Source organism: Gekko japonicus, unplaced genomic scaffold, assembly GCF_001447785.1.
Source record: "Gekko japonicus isolate JY-2015 unplaced genomic scaffold, Gekko_japonicus_V1.1 scaffold283, whole genome shotgun sequence".
NCBI lineage: Eukaryota > Metazoa > Chordata > Lepidosauria > Squamata > Gekkonidae > Gekko > Gekko japonicus.
In genome coordinates, this window is record NW_015166429.1 from 635,029 (window position 1) to 649,814 (window position 14,786).

The 14,786-nt window shown below is 42.0% G+C and overlaps 1 protein-coding gene across 1 annotated transcript in view; it reads right to left on the reverse strand.

Moving 5' to 3' along the window:
- The window catches only part of PLXNB2 (plexin B2), a 147,918-nt gene that overhangs the window by 19,222 nt on the left and 113,910 nt on the right, over positions 1-14,786 (reverse strand). Inside the window, exons 16-22 of the mRNA XM_015411815.1 lie at positions 13,584-13,813; positions 12,358-12,539; positions 11,067-11,133; positions 10,619-10,765; positions 6,044-6,200; positions 3,546-3,646; positions 2,175-2,259 (exon numbers count right to left, since the gene is read on the reverse strand). Coding sequence (XP_015267301.1) covers positions 2,175-2,259; positions 3,546-3,646; positions 6,044-6,200; positions 10,619-10,765; positions 11,067-11,133; positions 12,358-12,539; positions 13,584-13,813 — 969 coding nt within the window. The remainder of the gene's footprint in view (positions 1-2,174; positions 2,260-3,545; positions 3,647-6,043; positions 6,201-10,618; positions 10,766-11,066; positions 11,134-12,357; positions 12,540-13,583; positions 13,814-14,786) is intronic.

Here is a 14,786-nt window from a genome sequence, read left to right on the forward strand (position 1 = left end):
AAGTACTTTGCCCAAATAGGACAAATTGGCAACCGGTCGATAGTTGGCCAATTCGTCAGGGTCCAGAGATGGTTTTTTCAAGAGAGGGCAGACCATCGCATCCTTGAGTGCCCCTGGGAACATTCCCTCAGCAAAGGACTTGTTGATAATATCCCTAAGGGCACCTCGTGGCCCCTCACGGCCAGCTTTTATGAGCCATGAAGGGCACGGATCAAGGCTGCATGTGGTTGGGCATACTGTTGAGAGCAGTCTGTCAACTTCCTCAAGACTGAACTGACTGAAATAATCCAGAATGGAACCAGAAGACGTGCATGGAGCATCAAGTTCACTCACTGTCTCAACTGTGGCAGGAAGATCGCGGCGGAGCAGCAAGACTTTATCTGCAAAATAGCTGGCAAAAGCCTCACAGCCAATATCCAATTCTCTAGCATTTGGTCTGCCCTGAGGCAGCTCTGTTAATGACCAAATAGTTCTAAATAATTGTGCCAGGCGTGAGCTAGCAGACGCAACCGTAGCTGTGTAGAATTGTCTCTTCGCGGGTTTGATTGCCATCTCATAGGATCTCATAAATGTCCTGTAAGATGCTCTTGTTGCTTGGTCGCGGGCACGCCGTCACCGTCTCTCTAGCCATCTAAACTCTCGTTTCATCAGCCGAAGCTCCTCGGTAAACCAAGGAGCCCGCTTACAGCGAGGGCACAGAAGATGTCGGGAAGCAATCTCGTTGATGGCTGCCGAGAGCCGACTATGCCAGTCCTTGACAAGCTCATCCAATGTGCCGCCAGGGGGCATAGGATCCCGCAGAGCCATCTGAAGCCGCTGAGGGTCCATTTGGCTCTGTGGGCGAGCCAAAATACGCTCGCCTGCCAAACAGGGTTGGGGTGACACATTCACCCAGGCCTTCAGGGCAAGGTGGTCTGACCATGGCACTGCCAAAGCAGTGATCCGGTCCACTGTAACCCCCGCTGCAAAGATCAGGTCGAGTGTATGCCCGGCCCAATGTGTAGGGGCCGTTCTAAATTGGGTGAGTCCTAGTGCCGCCATGGACGACACCAGGTCCATCACCGGTACAGAGGCTGCATCATCGGCATGGAAATTGAAGTCACCCAAGACTATCAGCCTAGGGTACTCCAATGCCCAGCCCAACACCGCCTCGACCAGAGATGGCAGGCTATTGGTTGGTGCACCAGCCAAATAGCCAAACTCTCCCCAGCTTCCCACACAAGGCCCAAGCACTCAATACCTTCAAGCTTCAATGGTGGGAGCGCCCTGAAGGAGTAAGCCTCCCGGATAAATAGAGCCACGCCGCCCCCCAGCTGGGAGAGTGCTACCGTCTCCCCATCTCACACCCAAGTCTTGGTCACGCATGCCAAGTCCGCTCCCTGTTTGAGCAAAAAATCCCGAAGGGTTGAGGTCTTATTATTAATGGACCTGGCATTGCACAGCACCAATGTCGGAGCGGGGTTCTTATGCCGTGCCCCTCTGCCTGTCATTCTCGGAATGGGACGCAGGCTGGAAGGAGGTTGAGCTTCTCTGTTTCTCCACCTCTTTCTCTTGACTTCCTGCCTGTTCCCACCGCTATACTTTCCCCGCTCCAGGAGCACTGGTATTCCTACCCCCTTCGCTGCCATTATAGGTGGCCTTCGCAGTGCCTGCGCAATGCTTCAGGCATCCTACATTACTGCCTACCTATAGATTCAGAGTAAAAAGGCCCAGGGAGGAGAATTCAGTTCAGCCTTGAGCGTGTAGGTTCCTGAACCCAGTGGAACTGTCAGTGAGATAGTCTTCAGGAAGACAAGCTTTGCCCTTGGGAATAAATCCCTAAATGAACTAGGAAAGCTACTAATATTCCGGTGGAGAGAACTGGCACAATTTATTCTCCTTCTTTTCCCTTACTGGTACTTCTAGGTTCTAGTGCTGTGAATGGCAATCTTTTCCCAATTGTGCATTAAAGGCCTTCAGGAGTAGAGAAGCCCACCAAGTTGCATCAGAAGAGACCAGTCATAGTCACTAGGAGCAAGTCAGGCCCAATCTTAAGTGTATTCAGGCACCATTTATGCTTTTCAGCTTTGTTGGCTCTTGCCCATAATGTCCATAGTACCTTTTGCACAATAGCACAACAATCTGGTTGCCCTTTATTTTTGTTACCTTAAACAGGAACCATATGTAGTACTTACTTTCCTCTGGCATGTCTTGCTGGTGATCCTCTGGCTGTTGGGAAATACCCATTTTAGATAGGATGAGAGTAGCCCCATCCCGTACCTTCAAGAAAGCACAAAGGAGAGCTTGCTTGGAGTAGCAGAAAGACATCTCTTACTTCTATGACACTTCCTTTTCTGGCAGAAGCAGCATATGCAGTATAAAGATCCTCCCTTCTCTTTGGTTTACTAAACTGTTCATTCAGACATACTCCGGGAGCTCCTGGACATGAAAATGACCCCCCCCCCCGTTTCAGTGGACTGGGTGCTCCAAATATGATCTCTTTTGTGCACATGGAGCTGTACCCCCCTTTAAAGTGAAGAGGGATGGATTCATCTGTCAGATCTTCTAATCAGCACTGCTGACTATTGGCATTTCCCCCCATCAGCCAACTCAATATTCAAGCCTTCAGAATTCCTGTAAGTATAAAGGCATCTCTTGCTCACTAAATCTAGAGAAGATGCCTTGCATTCTTCAAGTTTTAAAAAGTTCCTGGAAGCATGACTTGTCTCAGGCATAGCCAACAGTGAGACTAGTGCACTTGCTGTGTACAAAGCTGACTTTTATCTTGAGCAAAGAATATTCCTTGGTTTCCACAGAAGCTGTAGCTTGCTTTCCTAACTCTACAACGGGCCTTTTTCAATAACAGCTCTTATCAGAAATATGGCTTGCGCAAGGTCATCCAGCCAGGTGCAAGTGGAGGAGTGGGGAAGCAAACCCGGTTCTCCCAGATTAGAGTCCGCACACTTAACCACTACACCAAACTGGATCTCTGTTCTTGAAAAAAGAGCAGTTTCTGTCAGAGCTCTCTCAGCCTCACCTACCTCACAGGGTGTCTGTTGTGGGGAGGGGAAGGGAAAAGGAGTTTGTAAGCCGCTCTGAGACACCTTTGGGTAGTGAAGGGTGAGGTATAAATCCAATCTCTTCTCTTCTTCTCTTCTCCTCTCTGGAGTATCTTTCCATTATATTCTATGGGGCCACAGAATATAATGGAAAGATCATGCCGCTGCTGCGGCGCGACTCCAGAGAGAAGGGGTTTAAACTTTAAACCCCTTCTCTCTGGAGTGTCTTTCCATTGTTTTCCATGGGGCCATAGAATACAATGGAAAGATTGCACCGCTGCTGCAGTGCGACTCCAGAGAAAAGGAGCTTGGGGGTGGGGAGCTGGGCTTGCCGCCACCACCATTTCTGCCTGCTCCTGGGTTGCCAGAATGGTGCTCCGGCGTACTCCGGCCCCAAATGACCCAAAGGAACATATACTGCTCAATCCAAAAAGCTTTTAAAGAATGGTGGGTGTTACTGAAAAACAATCAAAGGATATTAACAAACGTTCCAAACTGATTCCTTACATTATAGTGCATCAGGGTATTGATACGTTTCCATCTGCCATCTCTTTGGGATGTTAAGTCCAAGTCTGAGAGTATCTGTGCAGTAGAACCTGGACGCCATTCTGAGAAGCAATTACAAGAACACACACTTGATTCATGTCCAACTAAGAAACCAATATGCACCAAAAATGAGTCTCCATTTAGCAAACCACTCAAGCATCCTGCTATCCTTCTTTCACCCCAAAGAAGAAAAAGAAAAACATTATTTCTGTCTTCTGAACAATAACTGCTTTAAAATACTTAAAAAACCCCCAAACACCCCAAACCTTCAACAGTGACTCATGAAGCGACTAGCAAATGAAATCCATATTTGCAGAGGACACATAATGCAGCATTTTTGAACAGATCAGTTTCCCTTAAAAGCATCTGTTTGAATCTCAGAACTAGTAGGCATTTTAAAAAAATAATTCTTATACAACCCATACAGCTGAACTGTAGACAACTTCATTAGGGTATATTATTTGTGAATAGATTTAGCCAGGGGTGTCAAACTCATTTGTTGTGAGGGCTGGACTTGACATAAAAGAGACCTTGTTGAGCTGGTCCATATAAACTTTATAAAGGACACAGACAAACACAATTAAGGATTTTTTAAACTTTAAATAAAATATGCTTAAAACACTAACACTCTTGCAATATTTTGTCTATTTAACCGTCTCTGATGTCTGACACCTCTTGCTCTGAATTATTGCATCAAAATGTCTGTGCTGTAGCAGTCGTAATTATGGTATTTAGGTGTGTATCTGTAAGCTGCAAATCTACTTTTGATTTACTGACATTCATTCCAGAAATCTCATGTTCAGTGTTCTGAGCCTAGGACCCAGGGGAAAACATGAAATGGCTGGGCACTGCAAGCTTTTGTACATAAGTTGTTTCATGTGCTGGTCAAGAACATGAGAAGGCATCCTGACACAGACTGAGGGCTATGTGTTTGTTTACAAAACTTCTTCCCCAGAGAAATAACTACAACTTCCTACAAAGGAAATGTGCTGGATGAACTTGGTCCGGACACACACTTTCAGCCTAATCCACTTCACTGTCTTGTTGGTTTTCCTCCTCTAAAATAGTTCACATTGCTTTCTTACTGAGAAATACTGGCTCATGAGGGCATGAATACAGTGAAAAGGGGGAGGGAACCCAGTTGTACCCAGGAGAGCCCTGGCATAAGGAGCCCAACAAAATACACACACACACACACAGCATAAGGAGCCCAACAGAATACACACACACTATAGCAAGGCACACAAAAGCTCATACCTTGAACAAAACATTTCTGGTCTTAAAGGTGCTTGGCATTTCTCCCGTGTGCTTGAGGTAGCCCAGCAAAGCAAGCTCTCCCTCATTCCGTCTCTCCTTTCAGGGAGGAGCCTCAGCCAGTAGAAGGAAAGAAAGGTTTCCCTTTGTCTCCTGTAGAATTGAGGCAGACTGGCCAGTTCCCTCCCTTTCCTTGAGAGAAGGGAGGAGCCTCAGCCAGTTCTTTACCAGACTCAATTGCACAGGAGAGGCTTGCCTATCTATCTCTCCTGTGCAACTGAGAGAGTCTGGTAAAGCAAGCTGTGACGTGGCAGAAGAAGCAGAAGTGGGAAAGGAAGCAGAAAATAGCCAGGTCCTTGTGGGCCGGATTGGAGCCCTTCAAGGGCCTAATCTGGCCCACGGGCACATGTTTGACACCCCTGGATTTAGCTATCCTAAACAAATACTTTCTGTATAGGGGAAAATGTTAATAAATATGAGTATAAGAGTACAGAATAAAAATCTGTAATCTTTTACAGTTAAGGAGACTAGCACTTTCAATATGCAGAACAAAGGATCAATAACTAGCCGGTATATATGCCTCGTTGCTAGCCACCCTGAGCCTTCAGGGAGGGTGGGATATAAATCCAAAAATAAATAAATAAATAAATAAATAAAGTATAAGAAAGACTATTTGCATGACTGAAACTGTAAACATTACTGATAGCTGACATGTAGGTTAATATTATATAAGGTCTCCACAGCCAAAACAGTGGTTGTCACAAGACCTTTATTAGGAAGTGGCACGCGTGAGGTCTCACAATAAATCATAAATATACACAGGAGCACCCTGCACAATTGTATCAGTTCATTGGCATAAATTCATGCACAGTTTGCACTTGAGTACTGACAACTGTTCTCTTCTATAATTTCCCTTTCTGTAAAGCATCTCTAAGAAGCCTTTTAATTCCATCAAATTCTTTACCTGCCATTCTGTTGACATACTGGTTATTCTTATTCTAGCACCCCACCTACCCCTCCAAAATACCTTACCTGCATTTAAAAAAAGAGAGCCATATTTGGTTCTGTACTGGTTGTACAGCCATAGGCTGCAGACACCTGGTATAAAACATCCTTACTGAATATGTTCATCTTGCCTAGTATTCTCTTGAATATCAACGTATTTATTAAATGCTGTTAAGAAAACAACAAAAGCAGACACCTACCAAGAACTACGCTGTCAGGCTTTGGCCATTGTGAATAAGGTAAATTCCGGTAGACTTGGTCTATTATCTTCTCCTTTACTTGAGAAATAGTATCACAGTTTAGCACTTTTACAGGCACAGACTCTGTGCCTTCATCTTGGACAATCACATTCACAGTCTGGAAGGTGAAAGATTTCATGGTTATTAAAAACTGGACAAGAAAAATGAATGTGGTATTTACGCAAGAGCTTTCTTTTATTTGCAGTGATTGAAATTTAGGCAGGCCCAACAATTCCTTGTGTGTTCTCATTACCACACCTCATTATGGGCTTTTGACAGAAATGTGGGTCATATAAAGAGAACTTCATTGTTAACTGAAATAGCTATTTTGGGTTCCAGCCTTTTTTTCTTACTATGAGAATACAGTAAAGGGCATTCAATAGATTTTCTTCTTAAACATATTTCTCTGCCATCAGTGTTGTATCTTGGGGACTTAGTAAAAGCTGGCTTTAAAAAGAGACAAGCAATCAAAATAGCTGGACTATTTACCATTTGTGCCTTTTTAGGTTAATCAATTATCAATGTACCCAAAGAGTTGAAAGATCAGTTTATTATTTACTGCTCTGACAAAAATGCAACAGTGAAAACACTTCTTGGAATAGCTTCAGTCTGCTGCAGTGATACAATTTTTTTCTATCGTAGCAGCTTCTGGCAACTCGATAGGGTTTTCAAGGCAAGAGATGTTCAGAGGTAGTTTGCCACTGCCTGCCTCTGCTTAGCAACCCTGGACTTCCTAAGTGGTCCCCCATCCAAGTACTAATCAGGGCTAACCCCACTTAGCTTCCAAGATCTGACAAGATCAGGCTAGCCTGGGCTGTCAAAATCAGGATGCAGGGGTATGGCAGCCAACAGGAAAAGGCCAGGACAACAGATGTATCACATGAAGTTACAAAACTTAGTTTGATTTACTTGTTTAATCTTATACATATACATGACTCCCTGTTCACTGTTATGCTTTAACTGTGCAATAGAGCACCCCTATATTTAGCATTCACAATGAACTAATCTACAAATGACCCCAAAGATGGAAGTCGGGATCACAAATGTCTAATAAGGATACACTGCTGGTCATCGTATCACCATACCATTCAGGCAACACAGGCAGCATTTATATATAGTCAGTTCAAAGAAGAAGAAGAGAAGAAGAGATTGGATTTATACCCCGCTCTTCACTTGGAGTCTCAGAGCGGCTTACAAATTCCTTTCCCTTCCCCTCCCCACAACAGACACCCTGTGAGGTGGGTGGGGCTGAGAGAACTCTGACACAAACTGCTCTTTTTCAAGGACAGCTGTGCCAGAGCTTGTGACTGACCCAAGGTCACATCAGCAGGTGCAAGTGGAGGAGTGGGGAATCAAACCTGGTTCTCCCAGATTAGAGTCCACGCACTTAACCATTACACCAAACTGGCTCAAATGTGTGTTGTAGATTACTGCTAGTAATTAACTTTGCCTGTAATCCCAATCTTCCCCGTACACAATTAGGCTGCTCATGTGTTCAGACTTGGAAAGCACACAGTTCTAATAATCTGTTCTCTCATGACACAAGGAATATATATGAGGTGATTTTACTTAAATCTGCTGTTAGATACACATTACTGATTCTTTGGGATTTAGCAGCACAGAAAATTTGGACAAGAGCTGGGATGGAAGCAAAGGAGCTAGAAGATAGCTTTTGCAGAACACTTATTGGTTACCACACAATGAAAGCAGCCAGTCAGATAAAGGAATCCTATGGATCCATATACACAAAGAGAATGAGTTATAGAGTGCCTTATCATTTTTGTCACAGTCTACAGTTGATACACAAATTTCTTTTATTAAATTTATTCCTCCCTTTTGCTCTCAAAATTGCACAGATATGACAAAATGTAAGCTGTGCATAAAATCCCTACCAGCTCCTCACACTCCATCTCCATTTCCCCAAAATATATTAAATGTGCTTTTGTTTAACAAATCCCTTTGTTAGAGCTTTTATTAATTTTTACCAGATGCTGAAGATGTGCCATTGCACAATTTGCTGTCAAGCAAAATGAAATGGCTTCTAGCAATGCCAATATAGAGGAATCTCATAGTGGAGGGATTATGTAGACAAAAGCCAAGGTAGTACAGTTCTGTAGAGCCCAGTCCTTAAAAAATGCATTATAGTTGTGAGTGAGTTTACATTTGACTATCGCATAAATTAGGTTTTTAGATTATTTCTATAACCTTGTAAAAATCTCAGAATAAATTCCTTTAAATTATATTTAAACTATATATTAAGAATAATTTAAATGTTATAAGAGAAAAGAGAATCAAGTGACATTTCATGCACCCCTTTCCACTATATTGGTAGACCTGTCCTCCAGAGAACAGGTCTACCCACCCCTTTCCACTATACTGGTAGACCTGGCGTCCGGAGAACAGGTCTATTCACCCCTTTTCACTATATTGGTAACTTGGTCTCTGGAGAACAGGTCTACCCACAATCCTGATGTGCCAATGAAAAAACACAACACCAAGTGGGGGGGGGGGGGGACTCTTGCAGTCTACTTTGGTTTTTTTAGTGAAATATGACAACTAGCATTACAGGTTAAGTATAACAGAGGTGGAACAATCACTGTCAGAACCCTGCCTAAACTAACAAACAGGAAGCTGCTTAAATGTAATCAATCTGTCCAAACTAATTATTTATTCAAATATTTATATCCTACTTTTCCCTGTGACTCAAGGCAGCTTGTAAATCATACCAAAAAGCATAAAATGCCTTTTCAGTTCATTTGCAGGCTGGGTTTCAGCTAAGTTCCCTGTGCTGCCAGATAGAATGTTGTGTGCCAGTGCCCCCTAATACAGCTTAGGGGGAGCTTTGGTCACTATATTTCCCCCCATATTTTTTAATCAGCATGTTGATCTGGATTCAGAATAGGATGGGGTGAAGATAGATTCTGAAGCCAGAAAGCTACAGAATTCATATCAGGTTGGGAATTAAGTACTTATTTACTTCATGAGTGGCCAGTCTTTTCGCCCAGTGGGGACCCAAAGCAGATTAGGTCATTCTCCTCTCCTCCATCTTATCCTCACAACCGCGCTGTGAAGTAGGTTAGACAAAGTCTGTGTGACTGTCCAAAAAACACCCAGCAACTGTCCATGGCAGAGTACAACTACAAACCTGGTCTCCTTGATCCTTTCCCAACATTCTAACCACTGTACCACATTGTCTTTCCAGCGGATGAAATCAACACCATTAGACTAGCATTCTAATTCTAACAGATGTTTCCATTCTGTTCCTAGTATCTGATACTTCAGCTATACTGCCAATTAACATGGAAGATCAATTACACCATTACAGCTAATAACTGTTCAGCAACCTTCCCTAATAAGCCATTCTTGTTACTTACTCCTGAAGGACCAGAAGTATCTACCAGATTCAGTAGCTCATATCTGACCGAGGACGTGTGAATTACCAGTCTGTGAATTCAATGCACACTTGGATGCCTGCTCACTGTGCCCTGACTTCTATTACAGATTTGAAACAACAGTAGCTCTTTATGCTTGAGGTCCCTTCATGGTCCCCCTGAAGATACTCAGTGGAAACCATTGACCATGTGACACAGTAAAGATTAAACATGTACATTTGCTACAAACTTTGTAAACTCAAGCAAGAAGAAACAGAACAACTAAAGAGCAAAAGGAAAGACGATTAGCACCCAAGGACAACAGATCAGTCCTTAAAAACACTAATTGCAACCTGGAACAAAACTTGGTTAAAATAATTGAATGTAACATAATCATAACATTTTAATATCTTGATCATTCATATATTTGTTAAACCTACTAACTGGGGAACAAGGAAGGGTGTATTTAATAAATAATCAATAAAACAAAAGTCCAGTGATCTTAAAGACTAGCAATATTCATTCCAGCATAAGCTCTCATGAGTCAGGGCTCACTTCATCTGGCGCATGAAATGTACATTCATTAGGCAGCATGAAATGTACATTCATTAGGCAGATGCATTTATACTTTAAGCTACAAACAACAGAAGGCAGAAGCCTTTCTTAACCACAAAATCTCATGCTGGAATAAATTTTGTTAGTATTCAACATGTTACCAGACTAGTTTGTTGCCTATCGTGCAGCAGGCATTGACAGGAAGAAATAAAGGGTGGACGGAGTGTGTGCTGGCATTGCACTAGCACACTTATATCACTTCTGGTAAAAAAAAAATAGAAGTGACATGTGGATGCTCTAGCATTTTACAAAAACCGTATGGTAAAACAACAGAGTTTTTGTATCTGCTAGACTGTCTAAATATGGCACTTCACATTTTTACTGGAAGCTGCATCAGCATGCTGGCATAACACCAGCACACCAGGCTCAACCCCACAATTCCTCCCAGGGGCTGCTGGCTGTGGCCTGGCTACTCTATGCTTTTGTTTTATTTTCACTGTAACTGACTTGTTGAACTACTCCTCTGTACATATAAACATTCGATATAATTGATACTGATTCAGAAAGAGACATTGAGACCCTCCAATATACTTTGAAAAGAGCCCCTTACCAGTTGTGAATATTCTACGTCATCTCCCAATAAACCAGTGTCATTCAGTGTGTATTTGGCTTTCATTTGCACAGCATCCACAGGACCTTTTTCCACTTGATGCTTGATAGCCTTGAACAACTTATAAAGAGGTTCTCCAGCATTGTCCTGTTGACATTAGTAATGGAAGGCTGTGTAAATAATATTGACTACATTTTGAAAGCAACTTGTAAGATGATGAAATCAGTCACAAAGATTCAGAGGGTCTTCTTAGTATAACTTTATAGTATAACTTTATTCACAATGGACAAGGAAAGGAATACAGTGCCAAAGAGAGTCCTTCATAGCGGCTTTCCTGGCCAGTTTAACCCAAGCCTTGATCCAGAACTTCTGGTAACTTGGAACAATAATAAAACATGAACTGGACTTCTAAACAGTGCGGATTATATGCATGCATTTCACATTTTACCTTAAGATACTGATATAGACAAATGGACATCCAGTTAGAAAGCATCCTCTCCACAACAGTTTCTGATCTAAAATAAATGAACACACAGCGAATGTTAACAATTCTGAGCTGAATCATATACACAATTACTATAGTCTGCATAGTAGGAATACCTAAAACAACTACCATCATTTTTTCATGTCCTTCTTTCCCCACACATACACTTTTTGGTTGATGCAAAACAGATAATAATGACACCATGATGCTCATGTTCAGTGACAATACAAAAATGTCCCCACAGTGTGGCAATCATTTTTCTATGGTGTGACATACGAACAGCCACTGCTGGGAAACCTTAAAGCTGTACTGCGCAGAGAACACAGTAAGTGTGCTTTATTTTCACTGAGCCTCTCTCAGATAAAAACACTGAAATAATGGTCCATTTGGACTGGGAATTCACTCTGTAATGTTTACAGCATAACAATTAATTTACCCTTGCCTTAAATAACATCCTTAGTTATATTGATCTCACTATTGGTAACATAAGTGTTTTTATGCTTTAAATATTAATAGAATTAATAGAGATTGACTTTGAATGCTGCATTCTTGAATCTATTGAGTCTGAGTTACATGGTGAAGGGTAGAAGAATACAATACTTTAATTATTCAGAAACAAGAGTACTGTACGTTCAAATGTGAAATAAAATATCAAAACAAATCAATCCTCTGGTACTACTTGGAATAAGATCAATACCAAGCCAGAAAACAATTTAATCAAAGCAACTGCAAAGATAAGTCAGCCATTAACATCAGATGAATGTTGAAAACTAGAAATGTTGAGCAGGTGAACAGTGTGAATGATTCCTGGAAGACAAAGGAGTGGACCCAACCATCCTCTAAGGAGCCTTCCTCTAGCCTCAGAAAAACTTCTGCTGGAGGAAGAGCCTCTTAGATTGGAGGAAGGCTCTACAGGCTAGAAGAAGTGCTTCCAACATTGCTCACTGAGGTGGGAGAATAGGGGTAGAATCTTCTTCAAAGATCCCACAATACGACATTTGGGTATATGCTCAATTATTCCATTTTGACCAAATTTTTTTGCTGATTTTTTTCAAATTCTAAAGCAAATTCTCATTCTATCTTGACCTCTATATGTAGATGATAACAAAGTTCAGGAGGTTTCTCCTTTTCCCCTCCCCCAGATATAAACAGTTGTAATCTATTCCTGTTAAAAATAAGGGGAGTTTTACCATTTACTTCAGAGGAAAGAAGGAAACTTCCACTACTACTGGACTATTGGAAGAGTCAGTCCTACCTTCTGAGCATCAGCTTAGGGTTTTTGGCCACCACATACTGCTCCATCAGCTCCAAGAACAACGTCCTCATGATGTCAGTATAGTACTCTAATTTCCCATGCAAAGCTACAGTCAACAGAGATGCAAAATACACTTTTGCACGGGCTGAGAATTCCCTTTGCTTTTCCAGTGTGTGAATGAACTAAAACAAAACAGATATGTGATTGAGGCACCACTAATTTTGAATTCATATTTCCCAAAATACACAAGATCAAAGCAAAACTGATCACATTTTTTTTAAAGACTGGCCAAATAAAATCAAGTATTTAACTAGCCTGTTTGACACATTACTTGATGTTTCCATGTAATTCTCTTGAATACTGAGAAAATTTGAATGCAATTTGGTACATGTTTTCAGGACACGTATTTCTGTGGTTTGGGTCCAAAGCTGCCCTTGTGGAAAGCGGGGGACGGGGGCACAAATTATGTGCCTTCCGCCAGTTCCATCCCGAACTATTTTGAAGGGTGCAGCCCTCAACAGCAGTTTTTTGGGTGGTGCAGAAGACTGCAAAAAACAGGAGGAGATACGAACTATTGTACAGTCCAACACATGAAGAAGGGATGGAGAGAGGATGGCTGGCCAGGAAAAGATGTAATGACCAAGAAGCTGAGGGATCATGGGATGTCTCAAGTGTCACCTCCATCATTATGCCACCGCAAGTAGCTGCTTGGACCATAAACTGTCTCTGAGTGTGGGCAACGGAACAAGAAAGCTGCGGATGGGAAACACAAACCAACCATCAGGGAGAGTACACTAATCAGGAACAGGCCAGCATAGGCATTTTCAGACACACCATTCCCTTGTCTTCTGTATCTCCCATCTAACCTGGCCAAAGCTTCTTGCCTGTGCTTGTGGCGTGGAGATCAGTTCTTTCAGGTGCCTGACAGGAGGGTGTGGATAGCTGCTGACAGAAAGTAAGGTAGAGCTCTTTTCCCCGAGGGACCTCTGTACCACAAACATGTGTGTGTATAGTGTAGCACTGGAAGACCAACTGATTGGGGGGGGGGCAGACTGTGCTGGACAGGGGGAAGAAAGACAATGGAAGGAGTGATTTTGTGGATAAGGAGGAGGTTTTCAAGCCACCCAATGATGGCAAAGAACTCTGAGTGTCTGTTTTTGCTGTAAATACATTTCAGACAAAAATAGTTTCTGGGAACATGAAAGGTAAGTTAGTTTTATACTCACGTTAATGAGAAATGATTTACTGTTGAGGAGATTGGAGAACTGATTCAGAGCCTGTTCTACAGTAGCCTTCCTTGCTTCAGGAATGTCCAGTTTCCCTGTGATCATGACATCTTTTTCTCCATCCTTGGATGGCAGAAAGAAGACTCTGTCTGTATAGGTTTTGTAGTCCAGCACAGGAATTCTTGCTTCGTTGATATCATTTGTCTGATCTTCCATTTCTATCATTAGATCTATAAAAAGCAACATTTTTAGAGCTTTAGCTAAAAACATGGTATTGATTCAATTTTTATTATATTGAAAAAACAATCAAGTAACCTAATCTTTTCATTAGTATATCCTTTCAGCTTTCTTTTCTGTACCATTTTTGGTCATTTAGTAGAATTTGCATCTTACAATAAAGCTCATTTTCTCAGCAGTAGCTCATTCAATGCAATTGTTTCATTTTCTGAATGAATTGTATAGCAAAACAATCATACAAGTTTTGATTCTGAACACATTTGCAATTGACTTTAACTACACATACTTGTCAGTAAATGTGTTCAGTATTATTATCTTAGATGCAAACCATCTTAAACAGTAACAATGTGTCCTGCAATGACACAGTGCAAGGATCAGCTATGGTACAACTGATATAAGTCATGTCACTACTTATTATACTTAAATTACAATGAAATTAACAATTTGCTGTGACCACACACCCTCAATTACCTATAATTCATGTTCTGTATATCAATTAGAGGTTGTCTTGCTGAGACTTCATACTATTTCAAGCCAAATTTCAACTATCCAGGTGGCTGCCCCTCAGTTTCTGCACACAATTCACAGTGCTTGTTCTTACCTTTAAGGCCCTAAACATCTTGGAGCCAGTCAGTGTTCCCTCTAAGCTGAGTTAGTGTGAGCTAGCTCACAGGTTTTTTGCCTCTAGCTCACACATTTTTGTCTTAGCTCAGGAAGGATGGCGCCAGAGCAAACTAATTTATGCAGTAACTAAATTGCTTGCTCACAACTTTAATGCCAGTAGCTCACAAAGTAGAATTTTTGCTCACAAGACTTCACAGCTTAGAGGGAGCATTGGCCAGGGTACTTGAAGCACCACCTCACTCAGCCCATCAATTAAGACCCTCACTGCAGTATCCCTCTAGGCAGAGGTGAATGGGGTGGTAACAAGCATGGCTTTTTCAGTGGTGGCACCTTGCCAATAAA